This window comes from Trichoderma camerunense (assembly GCF_050948025.1).
Source record: "Trichoderma camerunense strain CBS 138272 chromosome Unknown V8C40scaffold_10, whole genome shotgun sequence".
NCBI classification, from domain to species: domain Eukaryota; kingdom Fungi; phylum Ascomycota; class Sordariomycetes; order Hypocreales; family Hypocreaceae; genus Trichoderma; species Trichoderma camerunense.
Window position 1 is genome coordinate 586,314 of NW_028145360.1, and position 20,696 is coordinate 607,009.

The 20,696-nt window shown below is 51.8% G+C and overlaps 5 protein-coding genes across 5 annotated transcripts; 3 read left to right on the plus strand and 2 right to left on the minus strand.

The window, feature by feature from the left end:
- The first annotated feature begins 1,146 nt into the window (after positions 1–1,146).
- Positions 1,147–4,576, plus strand: V8C40DRAFT_26538 (leucine-rich repeat domain-containing protein). Its single transcript, XM_083219649.1, has 2 exons — positions 1,147–1,764; positions 1,829–4,576. Exons 1-2 carry the CDS (start codon positions 1,711–1,713, stop codon positions 4,325–4,327), a joined length of 2,553 nt encoding a protein of 850 aa, XP_083072562.1. The 5' UTR covers positions 1,147–1,710; the 3' UTR covers positions 4,328–4,576.
- Positions 4,577–7,047: 2,471 nt separating this feature from the next.
- V8C40DRAFT_246703 (PHD-zinc-finger like domain-containing protein) lies at positions 7,048–11,750 on the plus strand. The gene is made up of 3 exons (XM_083216159.1): positions 7,048–8,785; positions 8,866–9,896; positions 9,971–11,750. Exons 1-3 carry the CDS (start codon positions 7,319–7,321, stop codon positions 11,100–11,102), a joined length of 3,630 nt encoding a protein of 1,209 aa, XP_083072563.1. The 5' UTR covers positions 7,048–7,318; the 3' UTR covers positions 11,103–11,750.
- Positions 11,751–15,052: 3,302 nt separating this feature from the next.
- On the plus strand, positions 15,053–16,528 carry V8C40DRAFT_26567 (type 1 serine/threonine-protein phosphatase catalytic subunit GLC7). Its single transcript, XM_083219678.1, has 4 exons — positions 15,053–15,340; positions 15,425–15,826; positions 15,980–16,279; positions 16,370–16,528. Exons 1-4 carry the CDS (start codon positions 15,161–15,163, stop codon positions 16,412–16,414), a joined length of 927 nt encoding a protein of 308 aa, XP_083072564.1. The 5' UTR covers positions 15,053–15,160; the 3' UTR covers positions 16,415–16,528.
- A 290-nt stretch (positions 16,529–16,818) lies between these two features.
- On the minus strand, positions 16,819–18,223 carry V8C40DRAFT_246711 (Rdx family-domain-containing protein). Its single transcript, XM_083216160.1, has 2 exons — positions 17,735–18,223; positions 16,819–17,552 (listed from the first exon to the last, which is right to left on the minus strand). Exons 1-2 carry the CDS (start codon positions 17,858–17,860, stop codon positions 17,178–17,180), a joined length of 501 nt encoding a protein of 166 aa, XP_083072565.1. The 5' UTR covers positions 17,861–18,223; the 3' UTR covers positions 16,819–17,177.
- Positions 18,224–19,305: 1,082 nt separating this feature from the next.
- On the minus strand, positions 19,306–19,808 carry V8C40DRAFT_246716 (guanine nucleotide-binding protein subunit gamma). Its single transcript, XM_083216161.1, has one exon. It carries the CDS (start codon positions 19,684–19,686, stop codon positions 19,522–19,524), a length of 165 nt encoding a protein of 54 aa, XP_083072566.1. The 5' UTR covers positions 19,687–19,808; the 3' UTR covers positions 19,306–19,521.
- Between the last annotated feature and the right edge of the window lie 888 nt (positions 19,809–20,696).

Sequence of the window (20,696 nt, forward strand, 5' to 3'; positions counted from 1 at the left end):
TTTCGGAGGCGAAACGGCATGGACAACCATGGGCAGAGAGAGTCGAGTTCAACGGCAGACAGATTCTCCCTTGACTCGACGCCGTTGCTGCGTTAGTGTTAGTGTGTGCAAACGTGCAAGTAGCTGTACATGTAGTGTTTAGGGGCTCCAAGCAGGGAAAACGGCGATGGATTGGACGTGCTGCCGCAAACCACTCGCCGGCGCTGCGAGTGCTAGAGACGCCGCCAATGATTGGTTCTAGACTCGGAGTGCACGCACTCGCCTGTGAGCGCGGCAAGACTCGATCTTGTACCGGGTACTTGTGCTTTGACTGGCCCACCCCCCCGGCCCAGCGAGATGACCTGTGACCCTCCCCAATCAGCAGGCATCAGAAGGGCCCTGTCGCCAGGCCCACCGCTGGCAGGCGCTTTGTTATTAGAGACCTCGATCCCAAGACCCCTCCATTCCTTGCCTCTGGACCCTTTCCCTCGTCTGCTCAACGCCGAACCTGCGCGACTACAGACGGGCTGCAAGGCTTTGCAAAGAGGCAAACGCTTCTCTGAGAAATCAGAAGCCTCGCCATCATCAAAGCCTGGAGTATCTGCCGGCAGATTTCGGCTTACGATCTTCGTCCTTGACTTTTGTTCCCTTCGTTGGCGGACTTGGTCGCCTGTCCTGTCCTGTTGGTCTTTTGTTTTATTTTATTTTTCTTCTTGTTTTTTATATATTCTTCTTCTGCGATTGATGAGGTGAGTCACGGTGTGTTGATTTGGTTTTTGGCTTCGTTGCTATCAGCTACCGACCGCTCTTCTGCTTGCTTGCTTTTGCTTTTGCCTTGCCTTTGCCTCGCCTTGCCTTGCCTGCCTTACTCTTTGACCATGTTTCGCTCGGCCCATCTGTCTGCCTGCTGCGGCGAACGAGAACAAGAACGAGATCAAGAAAGGGAAACGACAAGGAGAAAATAACCGTCGCGGCGATCCTCTCTCTCTCTCAGTCAACTCTCCAACCCAAACGCTGCCTCCTCTACTTCTACTATTGTCCAACCGTCACCACCCACCACCTGCCTCGTACAAACCCTCACATCTTTTGCCCTTTCGCGTACGACTGCCCCCTTGGCACCTCTTGGCTGTCATCCTCCTGTGCTTCGTTGCAGCCAGTTAGCAGTAACCGTGGCGATACCACTTTGATATCCTGGTGTCTTCTTTCGGGTGCCTAGTCTCTCTCCTGTCCTCCGTGGCCGCCGGAAGCTTGGTGAGGCCTCTCTGCGTTCAAGGGCTTGGCCAAGGGAACGGGCAGCATGATAAGATGATCGCCTCATCAGCCAGCCTGCTTGATAGCCAATTGCCAGTTTGTCCATGTTTCTGTGAAAGGGTCCATCGTGGCATCCTTTCAGTCCCCCCTCCCTCTTTGCAGTGCTACGTCCTAGATGTACGCACGATTTCTCTTCCTTCTTCTCTTGAACCCTATTCTGCCATTTCCCCCCTCATACTCGCATTGTACCCGCTGATGGCAACCTTGTTCGCTTCTTTGTCGCTAACGTATCGATACAGAGTGTGGTGTAAAGTTGTTGCACCACAAGGGCATTAGGTTTTTCGAGTCGGACGTCGAAGATTCAGCACAGTTGTTTTCTTCTCACTCGACCGTTTACGACGCTCTTTCGCCGCTCCTTTCACTTCTACCACCCCGAAATATATAATAAGCGAAAACATCTTCTTTACCCCCAATGCCTATATGACCCTGAATACCACAGCTATGGATTCAGAAGACGGAAGCTTGTTTATCAAGGTAAATACGCTGCTGCTGTGATTTACCTCTGCTGCCCCGAGATCGGCGTGCTAACTTCCAACAGCAACTTGCTGCCTTTGTGCGTAGCAACGAAAAGGCTCTCGCCAACGCCTTGCAACTTCAGCGCCGCGATGTGCGTCACCGAGCCACACAAAGTACGAGTTCTGCCACGATCCCGCAGACTCCGACGTTTCCTGAGCGTCCCTCAACTGCAATCTCCAGCACCAGCGCCTTTGCCAACGCTCTGTCCCTGGGGCCGCTCAACTTTTCCTCTCACGGAGTTAAATCTGCGAAGCTCGCCCTCACTCCCCACCACTTGTTCTATCTCCTCTCTCGCTTCGAAGAATTGGGTATCAATGTGGGGCCCATGAAGGTTCGCTTGGAGGATCTCCACGACAGCTCATCGTCTGCAAACTACGTGTCATTTCTGAGCAACACCCAGCGGTCTAGAAGCCATAGCTCAGATGTTGGCTCCATCCACTCCGTCTCCAGTATCCGGAGCGTCATGTCTGGCATGTCTGCCTTGTGGGCCAGCTTCGGCATCGGTGCCAGCATATCTGCTGCTCGGACGGAGCGTCAAAAGGCCGCGCTGGAGGCGGACATGAAGTACTTGTATTCTGCCTTCACCAAGATCCCCTGTCTTCGCTTGGCCCCTGATTGGCGAGCTCGGCTCATCAAGGGCTACGAAGAGTTTCCCTTTGACTCTGCGGTCCCCCTCTACGTCTTCAAGAATGTCCAGGCCCTGGAAGTGAGCAACATTGACTTTCGTCAATTCTTTGGCTGGGATCGCATGGCCGACCAGCTCCGCTCGCTTACGCTCAAGCATGCCGGTATCGAAGATCCCGCTGATATTTTGATCGACATTGTCCTGGACGATATGGACAAGAGGCGCCGCAGAACGTCAAAGTCACAACACTCGCCCTCAATACCTTGGAGCGGGAGCCATAGCCCCCGCAAGAGCCCAACCATGTCTGGTCGTGAATTTCCCCGATCAGTATCGATTCCTGGCTCTCCCGATCCACGATCATCCCTAGGTGAACTTCGTGTCGGCTCGATGGCTCCCAGCGAGGCTGCCGTTGAGGACGGTAACACGTCCGATGGCTCGGCCCGCACCCTGCGAAGACAATCTACGGATGACCTATCGCGTTCTCTAAACAAGGATTCTCGGCCGAGAAGCAATTCCCCGTCACGCCCATCAAGCTCTCGTAATCATACCCACATCCGATCTCAACAGAGAATGCGGCGTTCGGGATCTGGGAGTTCCAACTCGAGCCTATCCGACTCTTGGTACCATCACCACTCTAGAGGCAGTTCTGCCAACCTCTTGGGAAACACAGTCCTACCTTCGTCCAAGTGGCGCTTCCTGAGGCATCTCAGTCTGGCAGATAACCCCATGACGTCGATTCCAGCATCAAGCCTGGCTCCTCTCTCCAACACCCTCTTCTCTCTCGATTTGTCATCCAATCTCTTCAGCCAAATCCCGGACAGCCTGTCCACCCTCACCGCTCTCCGCGCTCTGAACCTGTCGCATTGCATGATTGACTCTCTGCACTCCCTGACCCGAAACCCCCTCCCAGCCATCACTGCTCTCAATCTGCGAGCCAATAGACTGCAATCTCTTGCTGGAATCGAGAAGCTGTATCCCTTGGAAAGGCTGGACCTTAGAGACAACCGCCTTACAGACCCCAAGGAACTTGCACGCTTGACTGGAATTCCGGAGATTCGTGAGATCTGGGTCGAGGGCAACCCCTTCGCTCGCACTCACAAGGATTACCGTGTGGTAATTTTCAACCTGTTTCGCATGACGCCGGGATACACCGAGGACATCGTCATCGATGGCTCAGGCCCCAGCTCCTCTGAAAAACGTATTCTGGTTGACCGAGTCCCGATTCCCGAATCTGTCCCAGTGGTGAAGCCGATCGTGACCGAGATGCGAGGCGTCGATGTAAGCAAGCCCACCGTCGTCTATAGTGCTGTCAAGGAGGCTGCCGTCCTGCGCAAGGAGAGGCCAGTGCCAAAGGCCGTCGCCAGCGAAATCAACACGACTTCAACGAGGCGCCGCAGAAACACTAAACGACGCATCGTCGATCTATCGACTAGTGACAAAAACCCAATGCCCTCGCCGGTTGATGTGCATAGCCCAAAATACCCGATCAATTCCCCAATTGCCGGCTCAATGGATGGGAGCTATAAAATTTCTCACGTATCTAAAACTCAACCGTCGACTCCCCTCTCATATCCAAAGGCCCACGAGTTTGGCAGCGGAGCCTTTACTTTTGAGAACGCACATGCCAACGGTCCCGCCCATGCCGACCACATTTTTAGCACGAGCGATATCCAGCAGCAAGACTGGGATGCCAGCGGCGAGCTCTATCGTCGCAAAATAGAGGCCCTGCGTGACAAGGTCGGCGAGGGCTATCTGAGCGTGCTGAGTGAGGAGAGCTGGGATGCCAACAACGTGTTTGGCTCATCCAATATCCCGACCACCACCGCTGCGCTGTTGGCAGCCCATCCTGCCCATCACGCTCCTCCCATGCAAGCCATCCATGGCGGCCACTCATAAATGCCCGGCTGCGTGTTCCGAGTTCAAGCCTAGTGCCCTTGACTATATACCCATTTTACTCAATGATACCCCCCCTCGATTCGATACCCTTTCTACGTCTTTACACATTTGCCTACTCATCCCACTGGCACACTCCTACGTCCTTTGCTTCTCCTGCAGCTAGTTTGAAAGAGCTAAGCTACCCTTTCTGCTTCATCTTGTCTATTTATCCATCTTATTTCACCCTGTCCCTTACCACACGACAGGGCTTGATTGGTACCGCGGTTTGTCTTTTCTATTACGGAGCATAGCGGATATGGCGTCACGGCTAGGAATTGCTGTCATTGCCAGGGTTTTATTGTAAACCCTTTTCTTTTGAATTCTCGTCTTGTCTGTCTGGTTTTCTTCGGATTGGTTCTGTTACATGATGTTCAGAGGCTGGGAGGGGATAAAAAAAGTGGCTTGACACGTTATGAACGTTGCATGAAAATTCCTGTTTTTGGCATGACTTTTTTCTTTTATTTTCTTGACTTTGCTGAGAGCAAACAGTGGCATAAGCTGGGTCTACGACCTCTTTTTTCTGTTTGGCTTGGAAACGGCGTTATGATAGGGGTGAGCCGGCACTTGTGTCGTGTGCTCCCCCAAGTAGCTTCGGGTCGGCACTCCATTGCTTTGAAAGACATGCTCGAGTTTGAGCGTCGCAAGCGTCGAGATGGTTTTGTGACAAACCGGGAATATGAGTAGTAACACTGATGAGCTGTTGACGGAAGAATGATAGAGCATGCGAGTTTCACGTTGCACCTTAGAGTTCCTATTCGTTTGTGACGATGTTTGTTCCCCTTTCGCATGTGAATGTTCATGTCAGCCCACATGTACGGCATGTGCCTTGGCTACTACCTTACATGATGTACTAAGGTAAGGCAAAGTGAGGTATGCGTACTTAGTCTCTACATGTAGGCAGGATGATGCAATAACATGTACGTAAGCCCGCACTAGACGCTGCAGATACGCATCCATGATGTGATATACAGCCCGTCTATTAAAGTCGAGTCCCAAGCTTGACCTACCAAATCTGCAATGGACAATTGGCCCCTGGTTAGGTACATGTACGCAATGATTTTGGCAGCGGCCCGCCCGACCAACATGTGGCTTGCATGTCATGTGTAATTGACACGTTGTTATAAAACTTGGCGGAGGTCAGAGTATCCAGCACCCGCGCTCGGGTTTATTACCATGTGATGGGTGTCATCATTGTGCTCTTGGCAATCAGGGGTCTTTGAGTGAATCTCGGCGAGTTTTTTTTTTCTCCCGCTCCCGGGATGTCGTAATGGATTGCCCATGGCGCCACCTACTTGGGGGCAGATGAATGGATTGCTACAAACAGCTTCGCGTCAATTGTGCCCTTGTCCCTCTCCCACTCTATGCTCTTTTCTTCATCTTCTTGAGGTCTTGGTTATCTTGTGCTTGCACGATGATAGACATGTTCTCTCGCAGTATTTACACGGTTCGGCAATGCCGCCGCACATGGAGAATATGAATAGTGATTCATCGCCGAACTGCGTAGATACTGCGAGAGAACATGTTTGATGGCCGATCAAATGCTTTGATCATGTCGCATCCAGATTCATCCACACACTTGTCTACAAATGGCAGCTTTGTCCAAACGTAGATTCAATGACCTAGTTTCGAGCGACAGCCACGCCATCATCTCCAACGATGCGGCAGAGAAGAGACAAGAGAGACCAGGTCTGGGGAGCGGCCGCCCGGGCTTATGGATCGAGCGGGGACCGGCATTTTCCCATATGTCAAATCTCAATCGGCGTGTGCCTGGATCGATGGGCGGCCACGCATCATAAAACTCCCGATCTGTGAATGAATTAGACTAGCAGCGCTTTTCTGACGGGGCGAGGTGTGATTGGCGAAGGCTCGAGCCGGGAATCCGCCCCGGGCGTCTGGGACAAAGGCCGATTGCCGCCGGGATTCTTCAAGGTTATTTTTAGAGTGTTTGCGGGAAGTACATATGTAGATTGAAATGTGGGGGAACTGGTGGGAGAGATACGAGAATGTACATGTAATAAGAGATTGGGGAGAATATGTTGGATCGAAGGGGCGGGAATCAATTGTGTAGGTGTGATGGATCGGAGCTTATGGCGCATTGCATGAATATTTTGTCATTGATGATCCACCCGAGCGATGGAACATGATCTTGAGTCGGTAGGCGATCTATATTGGAGCATACTTCTAGAAAACCGTCTAGATTGGTGGTATGAGTCGCGGTTTATATTGCAAGTCGTGGTCACTCTTGGTCCTCCTTTGCGACCTGAGGAAAGGACATGTCCAAATTCAGTTGCTTCTTGTCGTCGCATTTCATTAATTCTTTTGTCAAAACTATAGCAGAAGCTATAGAAAAAGAATAGTACTTGAATATCACCCTTTTTGATTGATCCATCGTCTCATCTTTCTTCTTTTCGTCATCCATTTCCATATTCCAGCTGATTAGCTGTTTTTTACAGTTCACGTAGTGCATTGGATCTCAGCCAGTTTAGCGCACGGCTTTCCCCAGGAACGCCGCTAGCCTGAAACGCACAAGTGCCCCTCTGATCTGACTAACGCAGACCAGACATTGAAAATGAAGCCGTCTGGTTCGAGATTCCGCAGGTGGTCCGTGCGCACGCCTTCACGCGTTGTCTGTTTTTCGCTCGCCCCCGAATCGAGAGCCGCCAGCCGACGTCACGTCGTCCCCTGATGCTGCCTTCGTCCATCGACTGCTCGCCAACGAGGGCCTGTTTTGCCTTGCCTATGAACCCTGGCGCTTCAGCTGCTGCTTCGGGGCCTTCAGAAGCCCCTCGATCCCCTCCAGCCGCTGCCCCGACTCTTGCGCGCGCCGTCCGCCTCGAGCGACAGCCTCGCCTCGACTCGCCTCCCCTCGACACCATCACCACCGTCGCCTTGCGCCCTGCTCTCAGTTACTGAGCCTAGCTGCCGTGAAACCGCTGCCCTGTAGTGGGCACAATGGCTCCGGCCTCTCCAACTCCCCGTCGAACACCTACGGGACGCCGCAGAGGGCGTCCGCCCGGCACCACCAACGCTGCGCGTGCCCTCAGACAGGCTTCACTTGCCGCCGCCGCTGTCTCCGAACCACCCCCCAAGAAACGACGTCGCTACGTTCCCGGAGGCCCTGGAGGTGGTGGACGATATCTCGACGCCGACGCCATCGACACCCCCGATACAACCCGCACCATGACAGCCTCGCGATCCAGAACCTCGGCTTCCCGGATGGCTCTCAACGGCGCCTCCCCGTCCCTGCCCCCGCGGCGGGAGCGGAGCACACGAGCCAGAACTGCTGCCAACGAAGACAGCGACGAGATGCGATGGGGATCTGCCGCCGCCATGGCTGCGTCCGTGAAGCAGGCCGAAGACTATAAGCCTCGAGAGGAGCGCAGCTGGGAAGAGTTCCATCCAAACCTTGATATCGACCTCCCGTTTGTCATCTTTCCTGCCGATGATGTCGATGGAGTTGTCCTGCAAGAGGCGCCGAATACTCCCGCTATAGATGCGCAGCCTCCTACTACACCACACCTGGACTCCATGACACCGTCCAAATCAGTCAACCCCGCCTCGACGGGTAATACACCAAACCCCCAGGCAGCGCGCGGCCCAGAGGTCGACGCCGACGATTCAGCTGCTGGCACCCCATCAAGACGCCCTCGCCGATCCACTCGTGAAGTCGTCAGCTTTTACAACGTTCGACCCCTTGACTTTGCTCCTACTCCCAGAACCCCCAAGATCCTCCCTATATCGAACCAGACGCCAAAAGAGCGACTCGACCTTAAACAACCCCAATATAGAAAAACCAACCGCATCGAACTGTTTGAAAGCAAGACTTTTGGCCAGGCACGCTATGTTGACAAGGCCATGAGCAATGTTGGCTACCAAGAGAGTGACAACTTTATTAGATCCGAACGTACACTGATCAAGGCCATCGATGGCAATGCCGATGACGAATTTGAACAGTTTTCAGTGGTTGCGAGCGATGACCATGTGCACCAGTCTAGACTTGGCCGTGTTGAGTACGACATGGACGAGCAAGACGATATGTGGCTTGAACAATACAACGCCCAGCGCAAGCAGAACGAGCTGGAAGCCATCACGCGCGAGGTCTTTGAAATCACCATGACCAAAATCGAAAAGGAATGGCATGCTTTGGAACGAAGAATACCAAAGCCAAACCCCAAACCACCACAGACGCACAGGCCGCGGTCCAGCTCGGCTGTGGCCGTTAATGGCGAGACTCACAGCGGCGAGGAACCCGACAGTAAATGCGCCATATGCGATGATGGAGATTGCGAAAATACCAACGCAATTGTTTTCTGCGATGGTTGTAACCTCGCGGTTCACCAAGAATGCTACGGTGTGCCCTTTATCCCGGAGGGCCAGTGGCTTTGCAGGAAATGTCAGCTATGTGGTCGCGGAATACCAGTAAGACTCTCTTCTTCTCTCTCTCTCTCTCCCTTACATTTTTTTGGTCCTCTTAATCTCTGACTCTTTTCCTTTCCTAGACATGCATATTCTGCCCCAATACGGACGGCGCATTCAAGCAAACCAACTCGTCAAAATGGGCCCATCTACTCTGTGCCATGTGGATTCCTGAAGTCTCCTTAGGAAACCATACGTTCATGGAGCCCGTCATGGACGTAGAAAAGGTCCCCAAAACTAGGTGGAAGTTGACTTGTTATATCTGCCGTCAGAGAATGGGCGCCTGCATTCAGTGTGGCAACAAAAATTGCTACCAGGCCTTCCATGTCACTTGTGCCAGGAGAGCACGGCTATTCCTCAAGATGAAAACTGTTCAGGGCACTCTTGCTGTGTTGGACGGTAGCATGGTGCTCAAGGCATTTTGCGATAAGCATTGCCCGCCGGATCATGCCCAGGAAAACCAGGTCCATCAGGCCACGCGAGCCGCCAAAAAGTTCTATAAGAGGAACATGCGTGGGCGTATCTGGGCAGACAATCAAGCCATGGCAAATGTCATTGCAGCGCAACACCGCACTGCCATTACAGATCATCCGCCTGATGAGAGCCAAATGACGGGCGCTAAGAATCTAGCCATCCTGGGCGACAAGAAGAAAGGACAGCCTCCCAAAAACCTCTGGAAGCTGCCATCTGGAGCACCCATCATCCCTCAAGTCGTCTTTGACATCGTCGAGGCATCTATTCAGCGGTTTACATTTAGGAAGCGCAAGGACTTCCTCAGCGAAGCTTGCCGCTATTGGACCCTGAAGAGAGAGGCACGTAGGGGTGCCGCGCTCCTCAAGCGCTTGCAGCTGCAGATGGAGTCGTTCTCTTCCATGGAGCTGACAAGGCGCAACTTTGCCGCCATGGGTCCCAGCGGCAAGGCGAGACTGGCTCGCCGCATTGAGTTTGCCCAGGGCATCATTCACGAGCTCGAACAGCTCAAGGTTCTTGCCGACGACATTGTGCAGCGTGAACAGCTCAAATTGGATGCTGCCGAGCTCGAGCAGGACTTTGTAGACGAGTGCTACTTTCCTACTGCCAAGTTACTAGTTCCTGCTGTAGAGAAGGCTATTTCGTAAGTTACTCTTCTTTTCTTTTTTATGGTGGTATACAGGCGTTGTATGGGCTTTACTGACTGACTGTGGACAGGCTGGATAAGGGTCTTTTCACGGATGGCTTGGCCGATTTACAGGCAAGCATTGAGAAGCGGGTATATGTCAATACCTTGAGCTTTGCACAAGACCTCGGTGATATCATCAGCAAGGGAATCTTGACTCCTCCCGAGCTCTCAGACTCCATCAATCGTGAAATGGAGGAGGATGAAGCGGATAACAACAGCACCAATAACTCTATTATAACATCAACATTTTCAGACATACGAGAGCGGCGGAAGCTCGGAAAGCGAATCCTCAAGGCTGTGCAGCCACTGCTTGAAATGTCGCTGCAGGTTGAAGCCGAAATATCTACAAAGCCGTCTGAAGCCCTGCAGAGAGAGCTGGAGGCCCTTATTGATGCTAGCATCGAAGTAGGGCGACAGCCCAACGCAGCGGCGCACAACGAGGCAGATGCGGCAGCCGAGGACACCATTATGCTCGACGCTCCTGAGCCGTCATCTGAAATCCTCCCTACCATTAAGAGTGAGCCTCTAGCAGGCGGGAGTGGCATTGTCTCCGACGGCGGCGACGTAATGGACACTGCTGAGAATGAAGAAGAAGAAGATGATGAAGACGACGATGAGGATGATAACGATCGCCATGAGGAGGAGGAAGGTGACAGCATCGAAGTTAATACCGTCGGGCTGGGCATCATGACCAGCCGCACCTCAGGGGGCCTTGGTATCACGACAGAGATGAATATTAAATCGGCGCGAGTCAACGCTGCCATTGCATCTGAAACCCCTCCCAACAGCACGAGCAGCTACGTCGTCATAACTCGTCCATCACAAGATGGGCCACCAACCCCACCGCAGAGCAATGGAAGCCTGGGTAATGAACCAGCCGATCCTCTCTCGGAAGGGGGTATCCTTTGGTACCTTAGGGCGCTTGAACCATACGGAACGTCCATCCTTGAGGAGCACTGGGCAGCTGGCAGAGATGCAGTGCGGACGCTCAGCGAAGAGCTGACGGATTTCGATGACGAGGACTTTAAGGACCTTGACGATGCCGTGACAGCCGCGGCGATGGATACGGAAGAGCCGAGGGATGCGTCGAGTGCCGGCAGCAACAAGAACAAGACGGCGAGTAGACTACCAAAGAAACGAAGACCGACTAGAAGGCGATAGGGCCACGAATATGGGAGTGATTTAAGCCAAGAGGTAAATTGGGATGGGCAAGACGTGCTTTCTATGCGAAATTGTTACGGGATTGTTTTTACGTCCTGATATTTTTGTTTTGCAGCTGAGCGCTTTTACGACGAAAGCATCGGTATATAAGGCTCTGGCGTTGGGAGGACAGCAGCATTGCTTCTTTATTGTTTCTTTTCTTTTCTTTCCTATTGATACACCCAGTAATCCGGCCTCTTTGTTTGACCGTATCTTTTCTTTTCTTTATTTTACGCTCTTCTTTTCTTCTTCTCATCCTGTCCTTTTATTCACGTCTTTTTTTCTGTTTTTTAATTTCCTTGGGGGAAAACGAAAGGGCGACTTGACTTGCCAGGGCCGGGCAAGGGGAGGAGGGCGTTGTTTTTGTGAGCTAGGAACGGGTAACGAATTGCCCTGGATCAATGATAATTGGGCGGACAAAGGTGCAACTTTTATGTGTAGGATTAACGTATTCAATGGATCTGATACAAATGTGTATACTCTGGCATCCTCAATGAGATGATTGTTTGTTTGACTTATTTCGGAGCGGTCTACAGCATGTCAACCGGAATCACGCTCTTGAACACGGTATGCATTATAAGTGTTAATTCAACTTGAAAGCACCTTATGGCTGTATTTATCTTGTCATATTACACGTCTAGTGCCAACTTGCGTTGTTGTGGTGAAGGCAATGTGTGATTCTCTTTGGCGGCCATTTTCTCTCTGTGAAGCTTTGACATGAGGCGAGGCTGCGCAAGGCGCTGATAGGACGACAAAGTACCAACACAGGGCTTTGACGGAGTTTCGTCCGTCTGTAGCCAAGCTAAAGCCTCTGCGGGGTGGCGGGGTTGACAGCAACGTGTACCTCGTACTTGGGTGTTTACTGTAGGAATCTCCATGGATGGCAAAGGTTAAAGGTACATATGCGGTTTGTAGGAAATTTAACGTTTTTAGGCTGGGGTTCTATTTTTGCGGCTGACTGTCACTTTCCACAAGGGCATTTATGGTTTAGGCATGGGCTGATGGGCAAGAAGAAAAAAGAAAAACAAAGCTCGCAGCCGTGTCTACCTACTTTAGTAGGCAAATACAGTGAGAACTTAGTACTACTAGCTACATAGACTTGCCGTCTCCGTGCACTGCAGACGGGGGGGAACTCCAGATGGGAAGAAGGAAACGAGGCGGAATAGCGGGACACCGAACGAGAATTCTATTGGAGAATCCCAAGTTTCGAGTGTGCTCCAGTGACTTTTCTTTTTCAGATGGGGTGGGAGGATGGCCGAGGGAGGGGAGGGGGGAAAATAAGTGTGAGAGCGAGAAAAAAAGGCGATGCGGAGACCCGGTCCCCCGGTGCCGGACTCGTCAGCAGTGTGATGAGGCGAGAAGCTAGAAAAGGAAAAGCAGGAGGAGCCCGTTTTGCGCGAGCATCTGATTTGAGGCGACTTGGTTTCGAAAATCAGCGGCGGCAGGGGGTGAGGAATCGACGCATCATAAAATATGGACGTGTGTGTGTGTTGGTATCCGGATTGAGGGCATCTATCGGGTGATGATGTTGTTTTGATGTCTTTTTCTGTTTCTGTTTTTCGATTCTGCTTTCTGCCCCTGTTTTTTTCTCAAAGCGAGACGCCTTCGATGCGATACGAACAAAGAGGTGCGTTTAGGTTGGTACATAGAAAGAGGCGGCGGGTTCCGGGCCAGGCTCTAGACTGTCCAATGGACGAGCAGGAAAAAGGGCGCGGAGCTAGTTGAAAAGACGACGCTGGGCATAACCAATAAATAAATAGAACAAATAAATCGGCAAAAAAAGGGGGTGATTGCTGGTGGGTTGTAGAAGGCGAAAAAAAAAGAAGATCCGGAAATTCTTGGTTCTGGCTGTGATTCGTGTGTTGTGAGCCGCGCTGTTGAATAACCTGTTTGGAGAAGAGAGGGGTGGACAGGAACCAAGGCAAGCTGGGACAAAAAAAAAAGGGCCAATTCGCCCCGTTAGCCTCGATTTGGACATATCTGGATGCCCACCAGCTTTTCAGGCGTCTGCAGAGGGGCAGTGCCGAATCCGGCTGGGTTTTTGACGGGCGCCGCGTTTTCTCGTGTGTTGCGGATATCGTCCGGTTTGATACAGTACGAGTAGGTGTACACGTAGGACTCGACTCGGGCAGGCAGAGAGCAGGTAAGGAAGTAGTGGGCATGTATCGTTCGAAGCTGGTTGCTGCTTGTAAGGTACCTGCTAAGCACCGGGTGCTTGCTTGCTTGTACGAGTCATCGTGACAGGGCAGCTATCATAGAAGTCAAAGCGTCCGTCTATCCGCAAGTTCCAGCTTCCGAGTTTAGTCTTTCAATTTTATTTCTTATTTCTTTTTTTTTTTTTTTTTTTTCTCACGACAGCTTACCTGACCTGGCTGGACCTGGATGGAACCTGGCCCGGCCCTGGAGGGAAAACTAAGTTCGGCGAGGAGGGGGCCGCTAACAGGCCGCTTCAGAGCCTGGACACGGGCGTTTTCTTGGGGGGGTCCCTGGGATGGTGCATTCCATTCATCTCCTGAGTGAAGATTGCACGGATGGGATTTGATTCGGGTATGTTGGGTTTTTGTCTGGGGGATTGACGTGCGGTGCTTGTACATACATTCTTGTGGCACGTGGGATTGCGTTTGGGATTGATATTTCGCGTGCATCAATGTCGTGCAAAGATGGACAGATAGCAGATAGTGATTGATGGGCAGGTCGCACAGAATGGAACTCTCCCAAAGGTTGATGGCCTTATCAATTGACGCCCACTGCCAGCTGTAGGTTGTTCGAGGCGATGGATGCGCTGTATTACAGTGGAGGCCACCCTGCCTTGCCTGCACTGCTGCGTCCAGTCCAGCGAAGGCCAAGCGCCGCCCCAGGCCAGCACCAGCACAAAACCTGAACCCACTCTTCCCTTCTTTTTCGCCTGGCCCAGGGAAAAAAAAGCTTGCCTCTTCTCTTTCTCTCTCCCACCACACAAAAGCGAACCCCGTCAAAGCCTCTCTTTTGACGATCCCGCAGAAAGACGACCTCTTTTTGCCCAACGACGACCGACGATAGCCATCATCGTCCATCGATCCAGCATCGATCCCACGGCTCTGCAACGGCTGCCCGTTTGACGGGACTTTCCAGACGCGACGACTCCGGGCTGATTGTTTGGCTGCGCCCACAGCAACAAAGGACGCTGAGAGCAGACGAAGGCACACGAACTGCCCCCCCCGCGAGGCCATCCCCATAACTAGAATTTCCCCCCCAGCGACGAGCCCTTTTCGAGGCCACCCCAAACGGCGACGAACAGCTGCATCAACCCAGCGGCTTTATTTCATTTCGTTTATTTTACGCCCATCCAGAGAGCAGAAGCCCATCGCGCGTTTAGAACCCTGTTTCTCATCCGCTGCGCCCTCTCTTAGTCTCTTTTTTTCCCTCTCGCGTTGGTCTCTGAAGCCATTTGCCGCATAGCTGTGAGTTTTTTCGCTCTTTTTTCCCCCGCCTGGCGATGGCGCGCTTCTCGTTCTATTCTTCGGCACCAAAAAGCAACCATCCTGCCGGCGATTGTCCGCTCCCCCTCATTTTTGACGAGAGAAGGAGAGACGGAGAGGGAAAGGGGCGGCGTGATGGAATCACCACAACGGCAATCGTCTTTGGATGGGCCAGATTGGGATCGCTCCTGTCATCGGGATGTTGGTCTGACTCTCATCACGCCCTTTTTTCTCCCCCTCTTACTCTTCGTTGCTCGAGTTGGGAGGCAACAAATTCCCCTCGATGACTAAACCCAAGCCATTGATGGTTCTCGTCTATTCTTCTTCTAACGCTGGATGGCAGGATTATCTCTCAATTATCAAAGTCCATATTGTCTAGTGTATCATCATTTGTCGTACTGCTCTTTTTTTCCTTCTCGAGGGGCCGCATTATTTTGCGCATCGGCCTGCTTCTAGCACGCCCTCCCTTCACTTCTCCCGCGATTTCTTTGACGCGCAGCCTCTCTCGGCTTATTAATTCGATATAAACGAACCGTCTCTCCCACGGGGAGCATCTATAAGATGGCTGACCAACACGAGGTCGATCTCGATTCTATAATTGACCGGCTGCTCGAGGTCCGAGGTAGCCGGCCTGGAAAGCAGGTCCAGCTTCTCGAGACTGAGATTCGCTTCCTCTGCACTAAGGCTCGCGAGATTTTCATTTCTCAGCCCATCCTCCTCGAGCTGGAGGCTCCCATCAAGGTAGGATAAAGTTGCTGTCACACCCACCCCCTTTGTCAGGGAGGAATGTCGGTGCAGTTGTGGTGCTGACTCGATGCTTGGCAGATTTGCGGTGATATTCACGGCCAATACTATGATCTTTTGCGTCTGTTTGAGTATGGCGGCTTCCCCCCTGAAGCCAACTACCTCTTCCTAGGTGACTACGTCGACCGTGGCAAGCAGTCTCTCGAGACCATCTGCCTTCTCCTCGCCTACAAGATCAAGTATCCCGAGAACTTCTTCATTCTCCGTGGCAACCACGAGTGCGCCTCCATCAACCGTATCTACGGCTTCTACGATGAGTGCAAGCGACGCTACAACATTAAGCTTTGGAAGACATTTACCGATTGCTTCAACTGCTTACCCATTGCCGCCATCATTGACGAGAAGATCTTCACCATGCACGGAGGTCTCAGCCCCGATCTGAACTCGATGGAGCAGATTCGTCGCGTCATGCGCCCCACTGATGTACGTGCCTCCTCTCTTTCAGTAGCCTTCTACCCACAGCAGAATCCGGCTCCTTTCTTTTGTTGTCTTTCAAATCTGCTCCATCCGCTCCAACCAAGGGCAGCTCGTGCTCTAACTTGCTGGGACCGTCCGCTAACCTGTCCATCCCCTTAGATTCCCGACTGTGGACTGCTCTGTGATCTTCTGTGGTCAGACCCCGACAAGGACATTACCGGCTGGAGCGAAAACGACCGTGGTGTGTCCTTCACCTTTGGTCCGGACGTGGTGTCTCGTTTCCTACAGAAGCACGATATGGACCTCATCTGCCGTGCTCACCAGGTCGTCGAAGATGGCTACGAATTCTTCTCCAAGCGTCAACTCGTCACGCTGTTTAGTGCACCCAACTACTGTGGCGAGTTCGACAATGCAGGTGCCATGATGAGCGTGGACGAGAGCTTGCTCTGCTCATTCCAGGTTTGTGCAATCCCACCCAAAGGCCTTCCAAACAACTACCAGCTGGGAGAGCTTTTTTATCTTCAGACCTCAGCTAACCCCCTTGATTAGATTCTCAAGCCTGCTGAGAAGAAACAAAAGTTCGGACGGCGTTAAACCATCGGGATGACCTTGTTCGGTCTCTCTCGACTGAGCACGATCCATCTCGACGACTTGACACCGCTGACTTTTCTTTTTGACTCTCCGACTCTCTTCATACTCTGCAACCTCTTACGTCGCACCGTCGCTGGGCCCTGGTGGCGAGAACGGGTTGCCTGGAGAACTACACGCCGAGCCCTTCCTGCATTAATGTACCGACTCGGCGGTTAGCTCGCATCGCCTCTAATGTCCCAACATGCAAACTTCGTCACGACAAATGGCTGTTTCTTAGCTTCACAGATCAAATCATTCACAGAAAAAAAAATACATCATGATGTCACTTTAAACTTTTGCTGTCCCAACACGTTTGGGCAGACCCTTTCTTGACGTGCTGTGTGAATGACATGACGTAGACCGTAAATGATGGAGATGCCTGCTGTGTAACCTGTGCTCTGATCCATGTGGCTTGGAAGGATTGGGGTGAGTTCGTATTCATGCTTCTTGGTTCCTATGCCACGAGAGTGGCTTAACGCACGGGTCCTTGGCAGAGCTCGAACTGACAAGGCAGTGGATAAAATGTATCTGTCATGTTCCGTACGAGGGCTTCCAGAAGACAACTAGAAGGTGGCAATGCTACGTCAGTTCTCGATTCCGGTGTTACTTGTTACTTTGGTATCTTGCTCATCCAGATTGTCTCTCCACACTGCTTTTTGCTTTTGATATCATACATGAGTTCTTTTTCCATGCTTCCTACCCTTTCCATCTTTAAGGACTCCCTCCTTTAAGTGCAGTCTTCGCATACAATGGTTGAAGAGACCTGCTCTTGTTTGGCTGGCTTTTCCTCTGTAACGGGAGCAGTCTCCTTCACTGGAGCAGCTGGAGCAGCAGCGCGATGGTTCCGGTCGACGTGGCCCAAGTCTCGGGACGGATCGATGACGTCCCTGACGCGGCGCTTGAGTTCCTTTGTTTCGGGGAAGCCGCCGTCTGTTTTGCGGTCCCAGAGGGTTGTGGACTGGACGGATGCTGGAGAGGTTGATGAAGAGGATGATGCTGGGGAGAGGTGATGGATTGTGACGATGAAAGTTCCGCCGGTGGAGGGCTGGAGGGCGACTTCGCCTAGGGAGAGGGAGAATGTGGAGAGGAGTTCTTGGGCGAACTGCGGTAGGATGTGTTAGTTCATGATGATATAGAAGTGATAAGTGAGTGAGGGGGGTTGAGATTGAGTGGAACTGGTTGTGGAGCAGGAGTGAAAGGAAGAGTGGTTTTCGAAATGTAAGGTGATGATGAGGAACAAGTATGAGGAACAAGTATGAGGAATAAGGGTAGATGGGGACGTACATAGGCAGCTCGCAGCATCCATTTACACTGAGTGCAGAACTGGATGGTTATGCGTGGCAGGGGAGCCGTGACGGCGGCATATTGCAGCGGCTGAGATGATGTGGATGTTGATGTTGATGTAGCCATGGTTGCTGTTGTCTTCCTTTTTAAAGAGAGCAGATATAAATATCGTTGTAAGTAGTAGACAAATGAATATTTTCGTAGTGAATATCAGCAGTTGTATGAGGCGAATGATGATAAACGAAATACTGCTAGTAAGCTACGGAGGTCCGGGTTCGGGATGGCTGTTGTAATGCTTTATGTGGAGAATGTGTCTTTGATTACTATGGATGAAGTGAGCGACTTTTACTCTTTGCCCGTCATGAGCAAATATTATTTGAAGCTGTGGCAAACTGTACTTTGGTTATATATATTTCTCTTACGCAGCAGAGCAGAAATACATCTGAAATTTACGTGATATTGATATCCCATATTGGACAAAGACATGTGATGTTACGTTGAGAGCGGCGGGTTCTCCTCTTCATGACCTCACGTGCACAGACACACCAAGGCAGAAAAACACCACACAATAGCAGTACCAACTACTCCGACTTATTCTTCCAATATCAATAAAAATCCACTCTTTTCAATGTGACAATTCGACGCGTCTCTTGTTAAATATCTTAAGTACTTGATGTAATTTATGTAGGATTGCTGCATTTCGGTGCAAAGGACATTTATCACGCGCGTGTACACGTACAGGGTATCACGACAAGGCACTCAACGAGTTTTTTTTTTCTCCGTCACATTTCCATATCAATTCAGAATCCGGCCGTCAAATTATCTACACCCGCGTAACCAGCGGCCCTATACACCGAGTCCTCCGACAATCCAACTTCACAAAACCACCATACACGCGCACAAAAACCTCTCCCTCATCACCCGCCAGGAATCCCATCACACCCCCTCCTCATCCTCAATGCATAGAGAAGAAACAGAGAGTCAACGTAGAATGAGAGAAAAAGAAGAAAGAAGGCATATAGGGGAGCCACTCGATTGAACAGAAAAGGACAATAGAGAGATCGGGAATTAATACATGCTAAAAGGGGCCAAGACCGTAGGCCCCTTTATCTGGATATCTCTCTTTCCTCCTCCATCCCATCCTGCCTAGAAGAAACCGCTCGACTGCTTTATTAAAAAGTAAGAGAGAGCTGAAATAAGTAGTAAAAAAAATAAAACTCGTTGAGAAAAGCGAGCGTGGGGGCTTTCCTCGGTCACAGACAACCTTTTGCTTCCTCATCCCCCCCATCGCCTCCTCCCCTTCCCCAGCATTGATATAATCATTTGAGACTGCGTCGATCCAGCTCAGAGTCCCGTTCTAGTTTCTCGTAAAAGGCTTTCCGGACCAGGTGTTTATTGTTTGAATGGTGTGTCGGCGTGACGAATTCGTCGCTCGCTGTCTGATTCCAGCTGCGTGGCGTTGTAAAAATAAAGAGAGAGAGAGAGAGAAAAATAAACCCATATCGCACACAAGGGGAAAAAGAAAAAAGGTCCCGCGCCAAGAATTCCTCCCAACTAAGTCATCATCGATTGGTCGTTCCTCCACGTCCTGGGAAACAGAATTACATGACGACACAGCAGCCGCCGGATTGCTGGGGTGCGTAGGGATCCTCGCCCTTTGGTACGGTTCCCCATACTGAAGGAACCATGTAGTCTCTCGTACCATTGCAGTAGGCAATGATGCTGCAGCCGTCGCGTTAGCCTCGTGTCCCCTGTCCGGCAGTGGCTGTGGATGCGTCTTTTAGCTCTTACCTCTTGGAAGCGGTGCTGACGGGAATGCGTTCCCGGTCCAAATCCTCGCGTAGTCTGTTGTTGAGCTCCGTTAAGCGTCTAAGCTTGAGGTCTGCCATGGACTGCTTCGTCTTCTTAATCTGGGTCGGGTCGCCGACATCACGGGAGGTGTACTGAGGCATCGTAACGGTACGTTAAAATAAAGGAATGACTATAGAGTTGGATTTGACCGGAGTCGGGGGTGGTGAGAGTGATTGAATGGCTCGCACTCGTCAGCCGGGACGATGGATTGTGTTGACGGAGTTGTTGCGAGAACTGCCTGCAGCTGCCTGGTTAGCCTCAATTTCATCTAGGCACTATCACCGATCGGTTGCCTCGGTGGATTCGCGACGCTAAGTGGAACAAAGAATTGCAGAAAATCAATCAGAGACGATGGAAAAGGCCCGTCTGCTCTGCTGCCGTCACGTTGGCGCGACGGTGATGACGGCTCGGGAGACGCAGTGCAACGAATGGAAACAAGATTGACACCGCGAGACGATACAGGAGTCGGCAACAGCGGCAAGCGGGAATTCGCTTCTCCCCCGTTGGCCTCGCGATCGACTGCTGGTGATGGAGGAGAACGAGAGAAAAAACAATGCCAGCCTCTCGTCATTGCCCCTTTTCGTTCATGCCGATGCACTCGTGTCTGTGCAATTGATCCCATCGCCATGCCATCGAAACGTCGTGTCTGCCGGAGCTTGGGACGCCTCCTCTTCTTGCCTTTCCCCCTAGACCGTATCGCGCAATGCAACGGGGAGATACAATGAGAAAAAAAAAATGGCAAAGACTTACCAACCGTCGTAGAAACCCTCAATTATCGGTCGCGAGAAACAGCGACGACACACTTGCTCCAATATGGGGGGTTGAAAGGAAGAGGAGGGGGTTTGGTCGCGAAGGCGAGACGTGCGTTACGTGAATGTGTGTGTGAGTGAGAAAATGAGAGAGAGGCCCAAGAGAGTGAAAGAGCGGGTTGGAAAGCCTGGAGAAGAGAGTTGGAAGAATCCGCCACACACCAGACGAGATTGGATTGACCCAAGTCTGGTCTCAAGCCAAGCAGCTTCTGGGCTGGGCGGCGGGCTGCTGCCGGCGGATAATTAGCAGTGGGAACTGCTGTAACTGGCCGCCTGCTGCTGCTGCTCCATGCTCCTGTAGG

Excerpts from the sequence above, each read along its gene's own strand:
- V8C40DRAFT_26538 (XM_083219649.1), top strand. The coding sequence starts at position 1,711 with ATGACCCTGAATACCACAGCTATGGATTCAGAAGACGGAAGCTTGTTT. Across the intron at positions 1,765-1,828 it reads ACGGAAGCTTGTTTATCAAG|CAACTTGCTGCCTTTGTGCG; the intron begins GTAAATACGCTG and ends AACTTCCAACAG.
- V8C40DRAFT_246703 (XM_083216159.1), top strand. The coding sequence starts at position 7,319 with ATGGCTCCGGCCTCTCCAACTCCCCGTCGAACACCTACGGGACGCCGC. Across the intron at positions 8,786-8,865 it reads TATGTGGTCGCGGAATACCA|ACATGCATATTCTGCCCCAA; the intron begins GTAAGACTCTCT and ends TTCCTTTCCTAG. Across the intron at positions 9,897-9,970 it reads GCTGTAGAGAAGGCTATTTC|GCTGGATAAGGGTCTTTTCA; the intron begins GTAAGTTACTCT and ends GACTGTGGACAG.
- V8C40DRAFT_26567 (XM_083219678.1), top strand. The coding sequence starts at position 15,161 with ATGGCTGACCAACACGAGGTCGATCTCGATTCTATAATTGACCGGCTG. Across the intron at positions 15,341-15,424 it reads AGCTGGAGGCTCCCATCAAG|ATTTGCGGTGATATTCACGG; the intron begins GTAGGATAAAGT and ends GATGCTTGGCAG. Across the intron at positions 16,280-16,369 it reads GCTTGCTCTGCTCATTCCAG|ATTCTCAAGCCTGCTGAGAA; the intron begins GTTTGTGCAATC and ends CCCCTTGATTAG.
- V8C40DRAFT_246711 (XM_083216160.1), bottom strand. The coding sequence starts at position 17,860 with ATGGCTACATCAACATCAACATCCACATCATCTCAGCCGCTGCAATAT. Across the intron at positions 17,553-17,734 it reads GGATGCTGCGAGCTGCCTAT|TTCGCCCAAGAACTCCTCTC; the intron begins GTACGTCCCCAT and ends ATCCTACCGCAG.
- V8C40DRAFT_246716 (XM_083216161.1), bottom strand. The coding sequence starts at position 19,686 with ATGCCTCAGTACACCTCCCGTGATGTCGGCGACCCGACCCAGATTAAG.